Raw genomic sequence first — 21,831 nt, forward strand, 5'->3', positions numbered from 1 at the left:
AGTTTCACCATTGCTGGATCATCAGGAAGAGTTCTTCCTGATGATCCAGCAATGGATCATCAGGAAGAGTTCTTCCTGATGATCCAGCAATGGTGAAACTTCAAGTAGAAGATAAAAGTTAGATAATTGTTTTTTACTAATTTATATATACATATATATATATATATATATATATATATATATATATATATATATATATATAGATATATATATATATATATATATATATATATATATATATATATATATATATATATATATATATATATATATATATATATATGTATATATATATATATATATATATATATATATATATATATATATATATATATATATATATATATATATATATATATATATATATGTATACATATATACATATATTAATTTTGAATTCATACTAAATAATTGCTATATAAAATATTATGAATAAAAGTTGATCATTAAGAAAAACTGTTAGAATTTATTCGCAGCAACTTAAAGCTAAATTTTAGTGAAAGTTTGCAAATCAACTCCGGTTTAAAATGTTTATACTTGATACAGAAGCAAACTTGATTTAACATGAAATGATTACGAAAAATAAATTCGATATGCATTAAATATTTAAATTGTTCTCTTTAAAGCAAACAAACTTTTTTTTAAACATTTTTTTTCTAATTAAATTTTGCTGCTTTAATTTTTAATTGCTTATTTTATATATATATATATATATATATATATATATATATATATATATATATATATATATATATATATATATATATAAATATATATATATATATATATATAAATATATATATATATATATATATATAAATTAAGTTATAAATTAAGTTATAAATAAAAATAAATTATTTATAATTATAATAATATTAGTAATTTTTTTTATTTTTGCCATTAAATAATAGTAACAATAACCATATATATATATATATATACAGTATTGGACAAAACATTTGCAACCAACATCGAACAATGCTAAAAAGTGTTCCTAATTTTACATGTCTTAAAAACGAAACGAACTATACTACCACAGCAAACAGTTCAGACATGACATGAGCAATCAGCTGACAGGTGACAGCACACAGGCAGAATTTCGTTGACAAGTGCCATTTTGCAGCGGACAAAACAAGTGCAACTTTTTTGGTTTGTTTCATTTTCTTAAGTCTGGTCCGTGTCAACGTCACGAAAGTTTTTTGATAATTAAAAGAAGTATCCAGAAGTTTCCAGATGTTTCCAGAAGCATGCAGAAGCTTCCAGAAGTTTCCAGAAGAAGCATCTGGAAGCATCCAGTAGCATCCAGAAGTATCTAGAAACATTCAGAAGCATCCAGACGCATCCAGAAGCTTCCAAAAGCATCGAAAAGAGCATCTAAAACTTTCCAGAACAGGTTCACACAGGTTCATTTTACTATATAAGAGACATGTAAATCGACATGTAATTCAGTCAGTATATGGAAGTCAATCAGTCAGTATTATCAAGACAGTTTATCGAAGTGAGTTTTATCAAAGTGTTTTATCGAAGAACATCAGTACAAGAAGTGAAATACAACAAGTGTTTCATTACATCAATACAATCCACCTCCAACCAAGACGTTGTGTTCCACAAAGCATTATCGTATCATCACAAGGTAAATGTAACACGGTAATCCTTGAGAAGCGTGATTATTTATTTTTATTATTTTTATGACTTCAAGTGCAAAAATGGCTCCCGACAGTCTTGGATTGGAACTAAGAAAGAAAATTATTGGCGATTACGTAAGTGGAATGTCACAAAAAAGTATTTGCGATAAATATCGCGTGAAAAAATGCACCGTATCAAGACTATGTTCCAAATATCGTTCTATGGGGAAGTTGGCAGCAGATAACAAAGGTGGAAGACCGCGTTGCACCACTTCTAGAGAGGATTCTATGATCGTCAGATCTGTCAAGAAGGATCCCTGGATATCATCAGTCGAGGTACAAAAGCAATTAGAGCTGCCTGTATCGGACCGAACAACCAGACGACCTGGTTTCTTTGCAGGACGTCGTTTCCTCGAAGCCCTGCAAAGAAACCGCTGATTTCACTAAAAAACCAGAAGAAAAGACTCCTGTTTGCTACATCTCATATTGACTGGAATGTGCAGAAATGGCGAACTGTCCTGCTCAGTGATGAATCGAAGTTCAAGATCATTGGGAGCGATGGCATTTGCCGTGTACGTCTACTTGCCGGAAAACGCCTCGATTTTCGTTACTGCCATAAAACCGTGAAGCATGGTGGAGGCAATGCAATGGTCTGGGGGTGTTTTTCTGCTAACGGTCTAGGTCCTATACATCGAAACGATGGAATAATGGACCGTTTCATGTATAAAAATATCCTGAAAGATGTTATGATACATCATGCTGAATGGAATATGCCAATAAAATGGGTTTTTCAGCAAGATAACGATCCGAAACACACTGCGAAAGTAGTCAAGCAGTGGTTTCAAGACAACCACCTATCGGTGATGGATTGGCCGCCTCAATCTCCGGATCTCAACCCTATCGAGAACCTGTGGGAGATCGTCAACGGCAGAATTAATTGTGAAGGTGTTCTAAACCCATTTCCTACCACGATCCCCATTTGGGGATTTTTAAAATTATCTATTATTTTACGCTATACCAGCCACAATCCCCAAATGGGACTTTGCATAAATATTATTTTTTTTAACAATGTTTTTTTTTTTTATTAATTTAACTTGGATAAATACTTTTCCAGTTAAAAAAACAATTATATTTTACAAAATAAATGTTTTAAAAAATTTGGCAGGTAATGGGTTAATAAGGATCAACTGTTTGAACAAGTCCAAAAGGCCTGGGCAGCGATTCCACAAAGTTTCATTGATCACCTGATCGAATCTATGCCTCGAAGATGCAAGGCTGTGATCGACAACAAAGGATTCGCCACGAAATATTGATAGCGAAATACAGCTTGGTCAACATTTTGTCGAGTTGCACTTGTTTTGTCCAGAAGGAAATCAACTTTTTTTATTACTTTTGATTAATTTATTAATTTTTGTGTACAAATAATGAACTTTGTGATGAATAAAACTTGAGGAACTTTGTCTCTAAACAGTTACATAGTTATTTCTCCAAATTGAAAAAATGCAGCACTTTTATATAAAGAAACTAAATTAGCATTATTTAGTTGCACTCGTTTTGTCCGATACTGTATAAATATATATATATATATATATATATATATATATATATATATATATATATATATATATATATATATATATAAAGATCGCGCGGATTTTATCATGAAGCTCTTTACAATGTATGTTCAATATTTGATATAATAATAATAATACGAATACTCTTGTGTAACTTATAGCGCTCAATATTAATAAACAATGGAGATATATATTTATTTATATAAAAAAGAACTAAAACAACTTATATTGGAACTCTGAGTTCCATGCCTGCGGCAATCATCAGCCTACTGTATAATTCATAACATAAGTACTGTTTAAATTTTTAAACGGTTTTTAAATTTAGGAGTTTTGAAATTTAAAAAGTTTTTCCTTTTTTTTTTCTTTTTCTTTATACTTAATAGAAGGTTATAAACAAGTTTAATATATATTTTAAACTTTGTTTTTTAAATTGAAAAAGGTAAAAAAAAAAAAAAAACTCACTTTTACTTTTAGTTATAGTAAAATTTTCGGTTTTAAAAAAACTAAGTAAGAACAAGTAAACAAAGTAAAAACGGTTTTAAGCAGCAATATTGTTTGTGAAGTTACCTAAAGGGCAAGAACACTGGGTACTAAAAATTAGCACCTAATCTTATAATATATAAAATATGTGAACAAACTGCACCTTCAGGAGGCAACTCTAGGAACTTTAAAAGGTGTCAAAACATGGCTTTTTAGACTCCTCCTATTTTAGTTTTATCTGACGAAAAAAGATCTCTTTCCTAATCATCAGAAAAGAGAATGATTAAAGAGCATTATTTAAAAAAATATTCGGGAAAATATATAAATAAAATAAATGTATAAAACTATTTTTGTTTAATAACTTTATTAGGTCATAAACACAAACATTTTACTCGAGTAAATAAAATTTTAAAATATTGTTTTAAGCTACATTCAGAAGCCGAATAAACATTTGTTGAGAAATGCTGTTAAAAACTAAAATTTTATTTTCTTCTTGTCAAAACCTATAAATTTCTTGTTATTGTCGCCATGCTGTTGTCGCCGTAAAAGTGACGTAATTATGATGACGCGACGTTATATGCATCGAGTTTAAGACGTCGCGTTTGCAAATGAGCGTGAAATCTAAAAGAAAGTAACAAAAAAATTTTTTTTCGTGCATATTATTTCATCAATGAGATGTTTATAATAAGATAATACAAAGTACAGGATTAAAATATTTCATGCAAATTCTTTAATGTGTAAAAATTAAATTAGTAAAGTTTATATTTCCATTCACGTATGTTGACTAATATCTTTTTCTAAAATGAAAAAAAAGCTATTTTAACATTATAACTATAGTATAATAATATAAAAAGAAAAAACCAACATTCCATTGTTGTAACCTACAATGCTTTAAACAGTTTTTTTTATATTTTCCAGATGGTAACTTTTTCTTTTTCAATACTGTGTTTTTAATTTTTTTTTTTCTTCAAAAAAAAAACACTTAAAACTAATTAAAAATTTAAATCTATTTTTATTAATAGTTTGCTTTCTAAAAGGAAAAATCTAAATTTCAAAATATAAAATCAATTATATTATATTTTTAAAATGGAAATGACGGTTGCAAAGCTTTATTTTGCAAAGTTTTAAGACTTTGAAACAAAGATATTTTTTACAGGTTTAAAACTCTTTGATGTATTTTTTTAACTTTATATTTTTTTATTAATGTTTGGTTAAACCTTTCGCCTTTTTTCCCCCTATTTTTCACCTTTCTTGTATTAATAACAAGTCTAGCTATTGTTAACTTTTTAATTACATTTTAACTATGTTATATGTTATATGCATATATTTTTGAAAAATGCAACAACAAAAGTAGAATTTGTATATGTTGTACAATAACCATTCTTATTTAAAAATATATTGTTACTTATAAAAATATGTGCATATTTTTAATTTAAACTATACGGGTATTATATATGTTTGTATAAATAACAATAATTGAAGACTTAATAAACTATGCAACAAATTAAAGCCTTGTTACACTCAATTAACAGTGTTTAACATATAGACTGCATTCTATGTTTAAAAAGATGTCAAAAATGTACATAAGCTCAAATAAAACCTTAACAAATTTATTGATCAACTAAATATTTGTTTAAGTTTTAGTTTTATTTTGAACTCTGACGACATCTTTTGACTTTTTAATTTTAAATTATGAGGACGCGTTTTTAGGCGACTATTTTATTCTGACGACTTTCTTTGTAGTTTCAAAATTAAATAATAATATTTGGATGGCTATCAGGCGTGGCAGCTTGGTATTTGTCAGGCCGGCTTGGTAACTAGCGTGGTCAACAAAAAATCACTTTACTTATGATTACATGAGTCCATTTACTAATATCCATGTTTAATAAAACCATATCAAATCTTTCTTATCAATTTAACATATGGATCTAGTTAAATTACAGTAAATCAGTTTTTTTATTATAAGTAGTATTTTCATTCCTAAGTGAAACCAATAAATCAATTAAGCTTATCTATCTACTCTACTAATCTGTTTATTCCAATATCACTAACCCTAAAATCCAATCAATTCAAAATATCTTTTAAAATCAGACATCATATGAATAATTTAATGGCAAAAATTTGATATATACTTGATGCAAATACATGATACATGCAAACAGACTCTGCAAGTTTTATGTAAAACAGTTTAAAAATATTCTCAAAGAAATTTGGGCATGGAGGCTGATACTTCAATAACTTTAATTTAATATATTTATTGCAATTACAATTATTTAATAATTAATAAAAATTAAATAGACTTGCCAGTTAAAATATTAAACGCTTTTTAAAATTTTTTTTTCTGCTTTAACTCAATTTTATTTCTTTATTTTTGCTATATTCTTTTTTAATTATCTGTTTTATTTATGTTTTTACTTATCATTTCCTCTTTATCTCCATTTTTATCTTCTCTCTATCCACTTCTTTGTTCTTTACCCTTACTGATACAAATATAGACAAGATTACTTACAAAGCAATATCAATTGAGTTATGTAGATATAATTAAGAGATAGCTTTATAAAAAAAAATTTAGTTATCAATACCTGATAAAATGACAAAACAAAATGTTTACACTTTCTTCCGTTAAATTCTAATACATTATTCCCTGTTTTACGCAGCTTCTGTTCCACAGAACAGCTTCTGTTCCACATTGTTTTGTAAGAAAGTTCTAGTTTAAAATTCTATTTCCATTATATAATTCAAAAATTCGTTAATTTAAATTCAACTAGTTATTCTATTTTTATAGATTTCTTCTAAATAAATCTCCACAGGTATCTTAATTTTAGGTTATAGCAGACCTGTACTTTGTTACTTTTTATAATGAGTTAATTTTAATTTCTCTGGTTTCAATTGCGGAGGCTTGGTTTTGATGAAGAAAAAAACTATATATTTTTTTGCAACACACCTGCCTTTAAACGATCCTCATAAATATATTCAATTATTTCTAAAGATATTAGAATTTTTAAAAAGCACCTATGGTTGCCGATAGGTTTCAATTTAATTGAAAAAAACGAAAGTATTTTTTTATAGAAATAAATTGACTGGGTATTACTTTAGGTCAGGCGACATTTATTTAAAATGTTAATAGATTAGCAAAACAGAGTTTATTTATGTTAGCAGTTAAATGTAAAAACGCGGTAATTGACAAGTGTTACATAAATGAATGTCAATTGATACCCAGTTAATTCAAGCTATTTTTTAATAATTCAGTTCCTTAATTATTAAAAATGTTTTACTATTTTGTAAAGGCAAGTAAAGAAAAAGAATCTGAATTGTTTGCTGAAAAACTAGGTATTGAAGATGTTGATCAAGATGTTATAGATGAAAGAAATGCTGGCAGTAGTATAAATATGGAACCTGGTCTATTTGGAAGAAAATTTATTGAGTCTAAAATATATAATAACAATGGTTCAAATTATCCAAATGAACAATCTAAAGACAATGATGAAACTGTTTTCTTTGACCTTACGGAAGCAAACCAAGAAAATGGAAAAGAATTGGCGCATGATAAAGAAATAGAAAATCTTGGAGGCTTTAACTACGTACCTAAGTGTATGCTAGGAAAACCACTTAAAGATTTTGACAGTGGAGATGATAATGTAAGTTTATACTTATCTTATGTCTGGAAAATTTGTGGTAATGTTTTTCACATTTTAAAAAACAAAAGTAAGTTGTAATGAAAAAGCTTTTTGTTTCTTTTTAATTTTTTTCAACACTTTTTTTTTAGTTATTACACCTTGTTTGTTTATTTTGTTTACAGAATTTTAATGGTGTTTTGATTGGTTGTTACTAATAACCTCTAATAAGTTTACTACTAACTAGTTATAAGCAACGGTATTGGTTTGCACGTTTATATTTCTGTTAGTACAGTGATTTTTTTTTCTACGAAAATTATTGCGTCAGCAATATCAATAGCTTCAAATGAACATCAATAGTTTTAAATGAACTATAATGTCCTCAAAATACTGAACTACCAGAAATGCGTAAATACCTTAAAATACAAATAATTATCCTGTATTTAAGATCTATCATAAAAAACTTAAAAAAGATACAGAAAATAAAATGTATTTTTAGTTCTCAAAAAAAAGAGATAATCACCTGTATCAGTTGAATATTGTATAAGTAATCATTAAATATTGTATAAGTAATATGAAGAAGTTTAAAGTATAAATTAAAATCCTTCTACTACTGTTAAGTAAATTATACTTTGCCACTTTTTTTTTACTAAAAATTGTAAATTTCGAATTAGCCAATTATAAAACTGTATCCAAGAGTTTACAATTTTAACTGTTTAGAGTCCGTTGCGTAAAGTTCCGCCTTATTTTTCTTTACAATCATTACATTAGAAACAAGTAAATGATAAAAATAATGCTCATTAATTGTAAAATTTTATAAAAAAATATGTTTAAAAAAATTATTAGAATATTTGTAGAAATGCAGTTTTTTTATTTTTAGTCCAAAACCCTTTTTTTGCAGTAAAATCTATAGCAAGTTTAAGATTTAATTGCAAAATTTTTACAAAATAATAATCATTTTTGAAAATTTGATATAATTTTGCTGATATTGAGAATCTAAGTTAACATACATTTAAAGAATGTTTTTTGTTTTTTTTAATATTATAACAACTTCAAATAGTATTTTTTATTCTAAAGTTTTTCAAATTGATACAAATCCATAATTTGAAAAAAAAATAAAAACTTTTAATGGTACTGAACGAAAACATTATATGCACTAATTCTGGATTTCGGTTACATTAATGAATTTGTATGAAGTTATATAAGGTTCAATCCTCGACTGTTGAATTAGTGTAAATAATTGAACAAGTCTGTCGACTTAAACAGAACGAGTCTGTCGACGTATATCTAGCAGAATTAACAAGATTGAGCAAGCTAATATCATATCACAAGGTGCAAATTTATTCTCGGATTACTTGACAAAGCAAGAAAGCAGCTGCAAACTGCATGCTCAATATCAATCATGTCGCTGTACCAGGTCGCTGAAAAATCAAGAAGTTTGGTAATCTTACGTCGCAAAGAATTGTCTTTTGTTGGTTGCGTAAATCGTGTTGCCTTTAGTCTAGAACAGGTTCCTCAAGGACGCGGACAAAAGACTGTAATGCGACTGCTTGGAGGTGTCCAAGTTAGGAGAGACAACAAAACCATAAAGTTCAATGTAGAACAACTAAAAATTGGCGTTACTGCAGTCTCTCAAGAAAAAATGAATGAAGTATTCTTGCCTACCATTCAAAAACTGATTGATGAGGACTTCGCAGCCAAAAGTGGAAAAGATCCGTTAAAGATGATATATTAGTTAAACGTGGCTCCCAGAACAAAAGACAAGGAAACGTCGCTCACCTACAAAGCTGTACTCTCCTATGAGTGGAAACCATAGGAGTTTTGGTACAAATCAATGGTTTCCCGAGACACATGTTTGTCCTGTTCCCATTGCAGCTGATTTGTGTACAAAAGAATCAAAAGAACCCATCGCGGACAACTTGAATCTCAGAAGATCACCAAGAGTACGGAAGTTTATGGATAAGTATGCAGACTTTGTGATCTAGAGATCAAGCGGTGTTGTAATTAGTGTAAATAATTGTATTTTATATAAACTATTGTGTTGCGTCAGAAGAAACGTTGTGGGTGCGTCATATATTATATTGTATGTAACGTTTATAATGTTTATTTTACCCTCGGGTGTGTTTGCAAATATACATATATTGAGTCATGTTATTTGAGATATTTATGATGAGAGACAAAAAAAAAAGGAAAAAAACAAATATAGACTTTTTATTACACATACTTAAAAAATAAATTAATGGTGTAACAAACAAAACATGTTGCTGGATTAAAAGCTACCTTACTGTACAAAAACAGTATACACTCAATATGGATTTTGGTACATTAATGATTTTGTATGAAGTCAATTCTTGGCCCCCTCCTGTTTCTAATTTATATGAACGAGAATTCTGTAATGTATTTTTTTTTCAATTATTCACCTTTCCAAGGGCGAGAGGGTCACTACAGTCAAGAAGACTACTTTTTTTTCTTTCTTTTTTTTTATTGGGAGGGAGGGGGGGAGGGTTACAACCCTTTCTCAACTCTATAACTCCGAAACACGAACCTCGACGAACAAGGCCGCTGCGCGGAAAAACAAGTTGAGCGCGGTACTACAAGGGACGTGGTGGGGATCCAACTCGGAACTTTTTGTTTATGAAGCGAGCGCTCTACCACTACACTACTACCGCGTTTTTGCAAGATTAAATCAAACTATGTATGCTACAGCTTTTTATCAAAACGTTTTAAGTTGCTTTTAAACTATTGTGTAGGTTTTTTTAAAGCCTACACATTAGCCCTATGAAAAGATTATGGTGTCAAGTCATCCGTAATTTTTTTTAACCACCTGCCTTTTCATAAAAACCTTTTTTTTTATCACAACTTTTCTTAATATTTTTTATTATCGTATGAAGAGCAAAATATAAATTGAAAAAAAAAATTAAAAAAAGGCAGTTTTATTGTATTATATTAACGAATTTTAACTAAAGTTTCAAACTGTGAAATAACCAGGTTTTAATATTGTCGACTGCTTTAGCTACATTCGCTTTTATCAATACCAGAGCTTTCTTTAATCTTTAGACTATTAAAAGCATTTCGCTTCTCACTTAAAAACTGATTGATGTTTAAATTAACTTAAAACATAATTCATAATTGTATTGGTTGGTTTGATAAATTTTTCGAAATTTATGGTGTTTTTTCAAAAAAAAAAAAAAAAAAAGGTTTTTTTTTCATAAATCCATTTTCCATCAATTAATAGTTTTTGTTGAAAATTATTACTTGAGCATTATTACTAATTATCTTAATAGTCGCATTCCACGTTTTTTGAGTATTTTCTAAAAATTATAGTCCATTTATTTTCCAAACATCACTTTAGTAAGCTATTGGTCATTTAAGGGTTGGAAAATTAGATAAAACTTTTATTATAGTATAGTTATCTGGAACTTTTATAGCATAGTTATCTGGAAATATCTAGTAAGGAGGGTTTTGAAAAGTTCGAAACTTAGGGGGCTGGGATGACACGGATCAATCGGCTCGTGTCTTAGTCCCAAACTATTTAAATCCTACAGCAGTGACGGGTGAAGTTTCTATCGATTTAGCCATATGGTCCAACTTCGATTTGACTTTTTGTTGCTAAAAAATAAAACATGCAATATAAATTTATATTTTTTAATATGATACCATAATTAAGTCATTTGTTGCTGCTAAATATATTTTACACTTATATTTATTATAAAAAATAGAAATAAAAATTAATAAATTTTATCTTAATGAGAGTTCCGTACTGTTCAGTTCTATTCCATGCTCTGAAAATAATACAAATAATTTTTTATTAAAAAAAATCTTACAATTGCTGAAATTATAATGTTCTTAAGAAGTTTAGTTTTCGTGCACAAAAAGATGGCGGTGAAAAAATTATGTCGGTGTTTAATTCATCTTATATTTGTGAATAAATATTTTCGACAATGAAGATTAGAAAAATTTCAATTTAAATAAAACTTACTAATTGTCACCTTGGTTCAATTTAAAAAAAAGTTTTGCCCGAATGGAGCCAAACTTCGATGAAATTATAAAAAAACAATCACAATTTCATTTTTCAATCTTCGGGAAAATGATTATGTTTAAATTTTTATAAAATTTTAATTTTGGTACATTTAAAAAACGTTTGTTTCAATTTAATATTATGTTGTAAATCAATTAGATCTATTTGAAAGTTAGATTTGACTTCTTCAACATTTACCTAAAATAAACTTGAAAAAATGTATATATCATATTCTATTTGTTTGAAATCTTCATAATGTTTTTCAAAATCGTTATGCAATCTTTACGAGCAAACTTTTGAACAGTACTAGTCAGAATTTGAAGACCTTCCCATAGCACATCAATAAATTGGTTTTTTCCTTGAAGTTTTATATTTAGTTTATTTAAGTAACTGAAAAAAATCAGTTAATAAAGCGAAATTTGAAATCCAATCATTGTCTTCAAATTTGAAATCCAATCATTGTCTTCAAATTTGAAATCCAATCATTGTCTTCGAATATTAAAATTTTTTTATTCTTATTACTTTTATTTCATATTAGGCGTTATATCGGTTTTAATCGTTTAAGCGCCAAACCCTTTAAAAACCTGCTCTTGCACAATTTCAAGACTTTCTAACATCTGTAGCATCTACAAATTGTGTTAAGTCTTGAAAGTGCTCTAAAACGTATAAAATTGACAACAGATGCATAATTTCAAGCACTTTTTTTACGTTAAGAGCTGCATTGCTTAAAATGTTTTGGTGAAGTATAGCATACAAAAACACATTTGAAACTTATGGATATATTTTTTTAAAGTTTCCTTGAAGCCAATATTTTTACCAATTTTGACATATTTGTTGCACGTAATATTAACTAACTTATTAATGATTAAATTTAAGGACGTTCGAATTCTTCTGGTCTTTTTAATTTCTCTAAATATATCTAAACCTGTAGTACTTCCTTTTATAGATTGTAGAAAAAATTGCTCTTCTGTAATTTCAAAAGTCTTATCTACACCTCTAATAAATATTAAAAGCTATGCAATATGCTGATAACGACACTTTTGCCCATTATTTTAAAAAAAAGAGTAGAACTCAACTATTTTTTCTATCTTTTCGGTAATAATTTTACGCGACAACGACAATGATTGAAAGTCTTCTTTTTTTCAGGAAAGATATAACATTTTGTCAATACAGTTTTTCACAAAATCATCACTAAAACGTCTTGTTAGCTTGAATAATTTTAAACGCCACTGCATAACTTGCTTTTATCGCTGATTAGTAGATAGATTACGTTGTTCACTTAAATAGTTCATTAAGTCGGGCTTCTTTTTCAAGAAGCCCGAATTACTTCCTTATTAAACCTTCTATATTCCAAATCATTTTTACTCTTCTTAGGAAACTACCTTACCTACCTTACGAAAAGTTAAGGGCTGGTGGCCAAATAGACTGCCAGGTCTCTTTGGTCACCAGTGCTTCACGACTTATTTTGTACAACTATTTAATTTAAAAAAAAAGCACTAATATCAAATTATTCAAAAGTTTAAATTAAAAAAATTGTTCTTACATATAAACTACATCGAGTTCTTGTTACTAATGAAAATAACATGTTATTCAGTCGTGAGCGTTTACTTTTTGTATCTAAACAAGGAGACTGCATTTTACTAACTATAAACAACCATCTGTATATTATATATAAATATATAAATATCATCGATATTTTATAAATAGTTTAATAGAAATACTTAAAAAAAAAGTTTAATGAAAAGGAATAATAAAGTTCTATAATTTCGTCGGTATACAATCGTCGGTATACAATCGTCGGTATACAATCGCCGCTATACAAGGGAAATGCACTAAGTCCATTTTTGGCAGTATGGAGTTATTTATACAACTATTTAGTATTTTAAATTCTGTATCGTTTGATAAACCACTCAAATTTAACAAATTAATTATTAATGAGGTATCAAGATTTTTTATTTCAACTATTGCACAAAAACTTATTGTTTTAACTATTACGCAAAAACTTATTTCTTCATTATCTCAAAATGATGTTTTTATCACATTCTTCAATCTTGTCATCAAACCTAACTTCCCTTCTTACAAAGTTAATCAATAATTTATATCAAACTTAAAACCTCAAATATTCCCATTAAAAACCCGTCAAAACACATTAAAATAATTACTAATTAAAATTTAAAAAATTATTATTTTCCAAAATATAATTACAGTAAGATATTTTCTTCTGTATTTCTTATTTCAACTATAAAAGCAAAATTTGCTTATATAGTTGAGAGTAACCATGTAATGGTTACTATCAAGTACTACTATAATGTAATTTAGTAGCGTAGTGAGGTGTGGGCCAAAGGGGATATTGCTCTGGGCGCAAAGATTTAATAGGGCGCAAAATTATCAAATTATCTAAGCTTTTTCTTTTAAAAAAATAAAATAATATAATATATGGTTTTAGTTTTTTTTTTTAATAGAAAAAAAGTAAAGAATTTTATGACATAAATTTAAAAAATATTATGTTCATAAGTATAAAACAATAATTGCTGTTCGAATTTTAAAAAGTTCTAGAAGTTCAACGAAACTGCAATTTATTGGTTTTTTTCCTTTTATTATAAAAATCGCACGTACTGTATTTTATTATAAAAATCGCACGTACTGTATTTTATTATAAAAATTGCACGTACTGTATTTTATTATAAAAATTGCACGTACTGTATTTTATTATAAAAATTGCACGTACTGTATTTTATTATAAAAATTGCACGTACTGTATTTTATAAAAGATATTACTTTTTTTTTTTTTTTTTTTTTTTTTTTTTTACAACAATCATTATTATATATTTCAAAAACAAATAATATTTACATGTCTCCAGTTTATATAAATGTCCACCACAAATATTTACAATATCTAAAGAGCGTTAACAATGCTGTTTAACGCATGTGCGTTTGACATTTTAACTCATGCGAATTAAAATAATAAATTCGTGGTTTATAATATAATGTGCTGGCTATTAACCCATGCATTTAAAAAATATACGCAAGTCCGTCGCACCACAGGGCTACTAGGGACTTGCTTGTCGTTGTCGTTGAAAATATATGTTATTTGTTGAAAATATATATCAACATATATTAGTAGTACTATGTAGTTGTAAGGAAACTCGCAGAAGACTAAGAAAAGTCTTTTCATCGAGAACCTTTAAAATACAAAATAAACTAAAAATTTAAAGAGTAAAGACACACATTAATTTTTTGAGGTCTACTGTTCAGAAAAAATTTAAATATGTATAGAAAATATTATATATGTATATTACTTAATTTTTAAAGTTAATATATTTATATTAAATAATTATTTAATATAGAATAAAAATTTTTAGATCTTACTTCAATCGTAAGTTCAATTGTAGTTGACTTTACTTCTGTAGTTGAGAGTCTTTACTTCCACTGTTAGTTCATTACATATTACAGGGTTATGCGGAAATATAAATTAAATTATGCAGAAAGATAAACAAATTTATGCGGAAATATAAATTATATTATGCGTTAATAAAAACCTTTTTAGTATAAATATTTTCATGCAATAATAGGCCCGTAATTAGAGGGGTGGGGGGGGGGGGTGATTAGGGTGGCTGTCACCCTCCTTTTAAAAAAATGGGTCAGTTTTAAAACTTTACTAAACTTATGGTTTTGATTTTTTTTTCATTAAAAGTAGTTTTGCCTCAGGGTTTTTTAAAATTTTTAGTTCCATCAAAAACACAAAAATTTACAAAAACGACAATTTTATTGCATAGCAACATTAATGCATGAAAGCTTTTAGTTATAGATGAAGGACCTTTTTTTTTTTAGGTTTAAAAAAAGACCTTTAAATTTTGTTTAAAAACAGTGGGCTGCCGAAAAAAGTTTGTCACCCTACTAAAAAATAAGTCTGGTTACGGGCCTGCAATAATATACATTTTTTAATATAAATATAAATATTTTCACATATTATTTGCGTTTATCATACTTTATTTATTTAGTTTCTTATTCTAATTTCATATTTTCTTACTTATAATTTCTTATTTTAATTTTCTTAATTTAATTTATATTTCCGCATAAAAAAGTTTGCATTTCTGCATTTCCGTATTTTAACAACAATTAGCCTATTTACTCATTTCGCTAGATGCTGAAAAACCATTGGCAGTTGCAACTGGAATCTTCTCTTTGATAAACTTTACTTTGATAAAAACCAACCTCTCTAAATAGTTAACACTGTATCTTCTTTTTATCACAACAATAGTGCAACTGTCTCATAGCTTGGCTCTAATTCAGTTTCATTTGCTCTCAAGCAAGGAGAGCAAAGAGAAGACTATTATCTCTTATTGCCAAGTAATAAATAAAATATCTATTGTTTAAAAATAACAAGAAGCGCTATTTGCGTAAAGATATTCTTCTAAAAGCACGGAAAAAATTAAGTTTTATTTATTGAAAAATTATGAATTAATTTTTATTATTATTTTTATTTAAATATTAAACTTCAGATCACAAAACCAAAGTCTAAGGATTAAAAAATATAAAGAATAACAAAACATATTAAACAACAAAAACATAAATAAATTTGAAAAGTTAATGAGTGCATTTAACTTAAGCGATTCTAAAATTAATATATTCTTCACTTATTTGATAGATCAATCATAAAGATATTTTGCATTTTTAGAAATAGTTTTGTGGTAGATTATTTTTTAGTTATAACTGTCTAAGTTTAGCCTTAAACTCATTTAAAATTGCAAGAGTTTTAAGCTCAGTTGTGAGTATTTTACTCCATGCCATTGGTGTACCATACTCCATCCCATGCCTCTATAATTGATATTGAAAACTCAGTTGCCACAAAATAACTTTTGGGTTGTATATAGGTGTAGGGAGGTGTTACTTGGATATCTAGCTAAGTATTAATTCTGATTAGTTTTGAATAACGGATTCAAAGTTTTTTGAATAATACTTTTATTAATTTTGAACATAAAAACTAGAAGATGATAAATATTCATTTGGTAGATATTTAGTATATTTAACTTATTAAATAAAGGTTGGCAGGGTGTATAGTGGTTTTCATTGGATATAATTCTGATTGCATATTTTTGCATATTAAAGAGTTTTTTTGATTTATTTTTATTGGTACTACACTTTGCAATGTTAGCGTAATTAAAATAGTAATGAATAAAAGAAAAATATAAGAGTTTTAAACCACTTGAATTTAAAAAAGGTTTTTTCCTATAAAGTAGGCCAATACTCCTTGATATTTTACCTTCAATATATTTTATATGATCTCTCCACGTTATATTTTTGTCAAGGAGTACTCCTAGAAATGTTAATGATACTTCTCTTTTTATTTCGCAATTGTTAATACAAAGATTTGAAGGTTTTAATGGAAATTTGTCTCGTTCACGATAACGATAGAAAAAAGTATATTTTGTTTTAGTTAAATTTAGAGATAATTTGTTTGCTGTAAACCATTCAGCAAGGTATAGTAGTTCTGTGTTTACAGTTTTAAATAACATTTTTATATCATTGTGAGCATAAAATAGATTAGTATCATCTGCAAACAAAAATGTGTCTAATATATTACAAGATTTGCTTAGATCATTGATACATACTAGAAACAAGAGCGGTCGTAATATTGATCCTTGTGGTTAGTTTTTCCGTAATTATGAGAAACATATTGCTGTCTATTTGACAGGTAACTTTTAAACCATTTAAGGTTCGAGTGTTTAATACCATAGTTTTTTATTTTGGTTAATAAAATATAATGATTTACAGTGTCAAAAGCTTTGCTGAGATCAATAAAAACGCCTAAAGTATATTTACTTTCATCAAAAGATTTAAGAATATCATGAACAAGATGAACAATTGCATGATCAGTAGAGTGACTTTTTTTGAATCCAAATTGTTTATTATAAAGAATATTATTAATATCAAAGAAATAGTACAGTCTGTTATTCATAATATATTCTAATATTTTTGAGAAGCATGGTAGTATTGAAATAGGTCTAAAATTTGTGATACAAGCTGCATCTTCATATTTTAGAACTGGTCTCACCCTTGCAACTTTTAGTTTATCAGGGAAGATTCCTTGTTCTAAAGAAAGACTGAAAATGTGCAAAAGCGGAGTTTTTAAATAAAATATTGACTTAATTATTATATTGCTACTTACATCATCACCTCCATTACCTTTTTTTGATTTTATTAAATTTACAGAATCAAGTAGTTCTTTTTCAGATAACTTATTATTTTCCATAAGATTATTATGAGAGATTAAGTATGATTCAAAGCTAGTTTTACTATTTTTTATTATTGAAGCCAAACTTGGGCCCGTATTAACAAACGCATGATTGAAAGAATTAGCGATTAAAGAATCGTTTTATTATGCGCCACATTTTTTGTACATCATTTTTGCAGTTAATTAACTGATCAGTATAATACTATAATATTATAAAGTATTTTTAATACTTTATAACTGTTTCGAAGAGCCGTTTGTAATTTATATATTTTGTTTCAATTTCATAAGTTCTTTTTTTAATAAACTTTTCGTATAAGCGTTGTTTTTTTGTTTGTTTGTTTTAAAGGCTTTATTATTCCGGTTGTTATCCAAGGATTTTGGTGGGACTTGATTTTGATAAACTTACTAATAATTGGGAAAGCTTCATTATAGTGGCTTTGAAATATGCTATGAAAACTATCATAAGCTTCTTCTGTATTTTTTATTTTTAGAATAGTTTCCCAATTTGTTGTGGATAATAGATGATAAAGTATTAATGGATGAACCATTAATTATTCGCTTTTTAATTTTATTTTTTCCTAATATTGTATTGATGTTTTTTTGTGAAATCAAAAACACTGAAAAGTGGTCTGAAATGTCATAGACAAATATTACAGTTTTAACTTTTATGTTTTTGAAATTGTTAATTATGATTTGATCAATTAATGTAGCACTATTTTTTGTTATGCGTGTTGGTTTGTTAATAGTTGGAATGAAACCATTTTGAAATAAAATATTGGTAAAATTTCTGGCGCTTTCATTTTTTTCATAATTGAGCAAGTCTAAATTGAGATTCCCCACAAAATAAATTAGTTTGCCACAAATATCAATTTTTGTAATTAAACATTTAAAGTGTTTGTTAAATGCTTTTATATTACCTGAAGGCGGTCTATATATGACTGCAAAATTATATTTTTGTTGGTGTTGTTTAATACCTCAATGGTTGATAACTCATAATCTTTTGTTATTGATCACAATTCATTACGAAGTTTAAAATCTAAAGAATTGTGTATGAAAATGCACACTCCTCCTCCTGCTTTTTCAGATCCTCTTATTTGATGATTAACTTTATAATTATTAATTTAAAAGTTAGATTTATTTTCAATTTCTTTATTCCGGTACCATGTTTCTGTTAGGCATATAATTTGAAAATTTATTTTGACGTTAAATAAAAATTCCTTAAGTTTATCAATTTTTTTTTTGTATACTCCTTATATTTAGATGTAGGATGGATAGTGCATTATCATCTATGTTAGCAGTTAGTGTTGAAACGTTTGAACTGTAATAATGAGGGCTTATATTTTCCATCCCTTCCCCATCCTTATAAAAGCTAATATTTGATTCAGGGTTGTCTTCTAAAAGTACATTTTTGCTTATTAGAAAATCTTTAATTTTATTTATGTCATTATCATTGAATGTGTTATTTTTAGCATTAAAATTAGATAATAAGTTTGTTTCCATTTTCAAATAAGAATTTAAGCAATAAAAATGAAATAAAAACATAAACTTTTTACTTTTCTTTGGGAGTCGCGAATAATTAGTTTATCGTACAATATTACTGCGTATTTTCCAACTTCTCGTTCTTTTTTCAGTTGTTCTCGAAGCTGTTTTCTTATATAATCTGGTATCCAACTCGCACATCCATCTTCAATTATCCAATTATATAAATCCTCGGCAGTTCCAACGCTAACGCATGGTCTGGAACGCTGGGAAAATAGAGAGTTAACAATGCAAAGACTTGATAAAGTTGGAAGAAGTGCAGTTAAATCTTTTTTTTAATGTACTTTTTCTAATTCATCAACAAAGATTCATCAGAAATGCAGGATTTCTGATGAATCTTTGTTGATGAATCACAGTGTCAAATGGAAAAAATTTTTGTTAAGTGATTTTCTACTAATATATATATATATATATATATATATATATATATATATATATATATATATATATATATATATATATATATATATATATATATATATATTTATATATATATATGTATATATACATATATATAATGGCTCTCGTTAGAAATATTTCAGACCACTTTCCTATTTTTTTAACCATAAACACTAACCAACCGCAACAAAAATTACATAAAGTTATAAAAAAACGTTTTTTAAAACCATCAAATATTGAGTCTTTCAAAAATCAGCTCTCATTATTACATTGGAAACACTTAAATTTTAATGAAAACGCAAACAACCTTTATGAAAAGTTCTTTGAAACATTCACCTAGCTAGCGAAAAAATTTACAAAGATTACAAAAATCTTTTCAAAAAAATTCGAAAAAATTAAAAATAAACTTACTATTCAAAATTAATTAATAAAGTTAAAAATGACTCAAAAAGCACTTGGAAAGTATTAAAAGAAATTACTGGAAAACAAAAAACATGCTCAAGCTCTTTGCCACAAATGCTGAAAGTCGATAACAATAGCTTGTATGAACCACAAATAATAGCTCATGAATTCAATATATATTTCACTGAAATTGGATCAACTCTGTCAAGAAAAATATCAAATACCCAAACCTCATTTTATGATTTTTTGGTACCTATTGACAAAGATTTTTGCTCTGAAGAATTATCTGCCGAACTATCATTTGATGAGTTTAAAAAAGTTTTCAAATCCTTAAAAAAAAATAAAGCACCTGGTGCAGATGAAATAAACGGGAATATTGTTATAGATTGCTACGAACAATTAAAAAATATTCTTTTTAAAATTTTCAGAGCATCTATTCATCAACGTATTTTTCCTGAACGTTTAAAACTTGCCAGGGTTACCCTTATCCATAAAGAAGGCGACAGATCCAATATCAGTAATTATCATCCTATCTCTGTTCTTTCTATATTTTCTAAAATTTTAGAAAGAATTATCTTCCACAGAGTATACAATTATTTTAATTACAACAACTTATTTCATGACAAGCGGTATGGTTTCAGAAAAGGGAGTTCAACTGAACATTATTCAATTTATACATAACATCTCTGTTATGTATAAATTGAATAATGTTCAATTTATACATAACAGAGATGTTATGTATAAGTTGCCATTTATACATAACATCTCTGTTTATTTTTGCCTATTTGTTGCCATTATTCAATTTATACATAACATCTCTTAATCTTTTAATAAATCTCAATATACACTAAGTGTTTTTATTGACCTATCAAAAGCTTTTAATACGGTTGATCACCGCATTTTAATCAAAAAAATTAAACATTATGGTTTAAACGATAAAATCTTAAAATGGTTTAAAAGCTATTTAACAAATCGAAAACAACTTGTGTATAGTAATGATAGTCAGCAAAATGAGCGAAATGACATCTTTATCGCCGTCAGAAACATGCAATCCGCGTAGTTAATTATGCGGATCGCTTTTTACATTCAAAATATTTTTTTGATTATATGAAGGATGATTTATGATCTGATGTTTATAAACTGAACGTATTTAATGTCTTATGTTTTACTTTTATATGGAAAAACGATTTATCTTTATTTGTTTTTAACGACCTTTTTTTTTAAAAACCAATAAATAAATACACACGAACCTTTTTGTAGAACTAAGTTCAATCAATTTTATATTCCATATCGTGCACCCCATCTTTGGAATAAAATAGTTTTACCAAACTTTGATCCTTCTATTACTGTTCCTGTTTTTAAAATTAAGTTAAAAAAACTAATTCTCTCTATGGACAACATTCTAAAATTCCACTAAAAATGTATGTAAAATGTATTTGTTAAATCTTCAGCTTATTATACATTAAAATGTGCTGTATCTTTGCATAATGTAAGTACGTTAAATCTTTTATATATATATATATATATATATATATATATATATATATATATATATATATATATATATATATATATATATATATATATATATATATATATATATATATATATATATATATATATATATATATATATATATATATATATACAGTATCGGACAAAACGAGTGCAACCAAATAACGCTAATTTAGTTTCTTTACATAAAAGGGCTGCATTTTTTCAATTTAAAGAAATAACTATGTAACTGTTTAGAGACAAAGTTCTTCAAGTTTTATTCATCACAAAGTTCATTATTTGTACACGAAAATTAATAAATTAATCGAAAGTATTAAAAAAAGTTGATTTCCTTCTGGACAAAACAAGTGCAACTCAACAAAATGTTGACCAAGCTGTATTTTGCAATCAATATTTCGTTGCGAATCCTTTGTTGTCGATCACAGCCTTG

At 27.0% G+C, this 21,831-nt stretch overlaps 1 protein-coding gene across 4 annotated transcripts in view; it reads left to right on the plus strand.

The window, feature by feature from the left end:
* The first annotated feature begins 6,822 nt into the window (after positions 1-6,822).
* The window catches only part of LOC100199933 (sodium channel protein type 2 subunit alpha), an 81,019-nt gene continuing 66,010 nt past the window's right edge, over positions 6,823-21,831 (plus strand). For all 4 annotated transcript variants that reach the window (XM_065806084.1, XM_065806087.1, XM_065806085.1 and 1 more), the window contains exon 1: positions 6,823-7,317. In XM_065806084.1, the coding sequence (XP_065662156.1) occupies positions 6,946-7,317 (372 nt within the window). In that variant the 5' untranslated portion in view covers positions 6,823-6,945. The remainder of the gene's footprint in view (positions 7,318-21,831) is intronic.

This window comes from Hydra vulgaris, chromosome 09, assembly GCF_038396675.1.
Source record: "Hydra vulgaris chromosome 09, alternate assembly HydraT2T_AEP".
Classification (NCBI taxonomy): domain Eukaryota; kingdom Metazoa; phylum Cnidaria; class Hydrozoa; order Anthoathecata; family Hydridae; genus Hydra; species Hydra vulgaris.